At 30.3% G+C, this 1,578-nt stretch overlaps 1 protein-coding gene across 1 annotated transcript in view; it reads right to left on the reverse strand.

The window, feature by feature from the left end:
* LOC109328202 overlaps positions 1–445 on the reverse strand; it is a 1,287-nt gene extending 842 nt beyond the window's left edge. Inside the window, exon 1 of the mRNA XM_019561554.1 lies at positions 4–445. Coding sequence (XP_019417099.1) covers positions 4–389 — 386 coding nt within the window. The 5' untranslated portion in view covers positions 390–445. The remainder of the gene's footprint in view (positions 1–3) is intronic.

The following is a 1,578-nucleotide window of genomic DNA, read 5'->3' on the forward strand; positions in this document are numbered from 1 at the left end:
TAATCTTTGTTATCATACAAAGATTGTGAAGATATCTCTTTGTCCACAATGCTTTGTAGAAGAGAGATATCACAAGGTTCAGAAGTGAAGGGAATGGAGTAAGAGAAGTAGCTAAAGTTGGTAGCATTAATGTATTTGAGACATGAGAGAGTTTCATCTGCAACTTCATTTATCAAGGTGTATGGAAGAGAGGTTATTTTCTTTACCAAATGACGATAACCTAACCTCTCTAACCATAGCCACATAGCAAGAACTTGCATGGACTCGGTTGGGTTACGATAAAGGTTGATCACAAGGATCCAATAGAGTTTTCTGTCCATTTTGTGGAAGAGACAGAAATCCTCATGGGAGATGGTGATGATAGTAGAAGGAGGTAGTGCATGATCCATAATATGAAAGAGAACAATATAATTTATTGTCACTCAAGAGCTTTGGTCTTTATATAAAACTGCTTTGGACAACCATCTATAAATACCAAGCGGCTATGTAGATAAGTTTTGAAGGAGAAAGAATAGAAAAAAAGATTTCAGAATCATGTCATAAGTGTATTTCAGGTTTTTAACATTTATCGATCTTCTTTATTACCTTTTAAAAACTAACTTACAAATGAATTCTTAGTTGCAAATGAAGAATTGAAAATCAATAAAGTGTTGGTCTGATATAAGGCCTCACTAGATCTCTAAGGTGGTCAAAAGGTCAAAGGTTTCAATCCTAAGAGCGACACTTGTTAGAAGGGTCAGTCACACACCATAAAAGAGATTAATTCTTTAACCAAAATGGGTAAAGAATACTCTTACTAATATAAAAAAGGAAATGAAATGATATAACTATAAAATATGTCATCACATTGTTTTTTTATTGGTTTATGATACTTGAATTCAATATAACTCTCAAATATTAGTTTCAGGACCCTATGATAATTACCCAAGTAAGATCATTACTTAGAATTAGTATCTTCTCCATTAATGGAGAGGCAAGTGCATCAAAAAATAAAGAAAATCACAAATTTCAATGACACATTTATCATTCCAATTATAATAAAATTATTACTAAAAACAAAATAAAATACATATATTTGTTTCTCCGTTAATAAAAATAATACTTATTGCATTACAGATGGATGTAGCGAGAATAGTGTGAGGTTTATATAGCAGACAAAAGTGGTGTGGACCCTACATCAGAAGTGATCCTTTCGCAATTTGTGAACAAAATAGGGAAAAGGTGAGCTTTCCTAAAATATATTTTTTTCTTACTTTTTAATTCAACCAAACAAAAAAAGATAAATTAACACTTATTTTTCTTCTTTTTTTCCTCGGATATCAAATAATCATTGAAATAACAATGTTCTGGATCCTTAATATTGAGTGTTCCATTTATGTGAGCAATATTTGTTCGAAAAAGTAGCAATGAACCCTGAAAATGATTAACTCATTATCTAAAAAGATAAGAAAATACTTTTAGTAATAACAAAAAATAATCATTGAAAATCACTATTTTCTACTCACTTACTTTCTACCTAAATTTATCTTTCTATATCTCCTTCTATTTTTCTATCAAACCAAACAATATAGCATTATG

This window comes from Lupinus angustifolius, chromosome LG02 (assembly GCF_001865875.1).
Source record: "Lupinus angustifolius cultivar Tanjil chromosome LG02, LupAngTanjil_v1.0, whole genome shotgun sequence".
In the NCBI taxonomy this organism is placed as follows: Eukaryota; Viridiplantae; Streptophyta; class Magnoliopsida; order Fabales; family Fabaceae; genus Lupinus; species Lupinus angustifolius.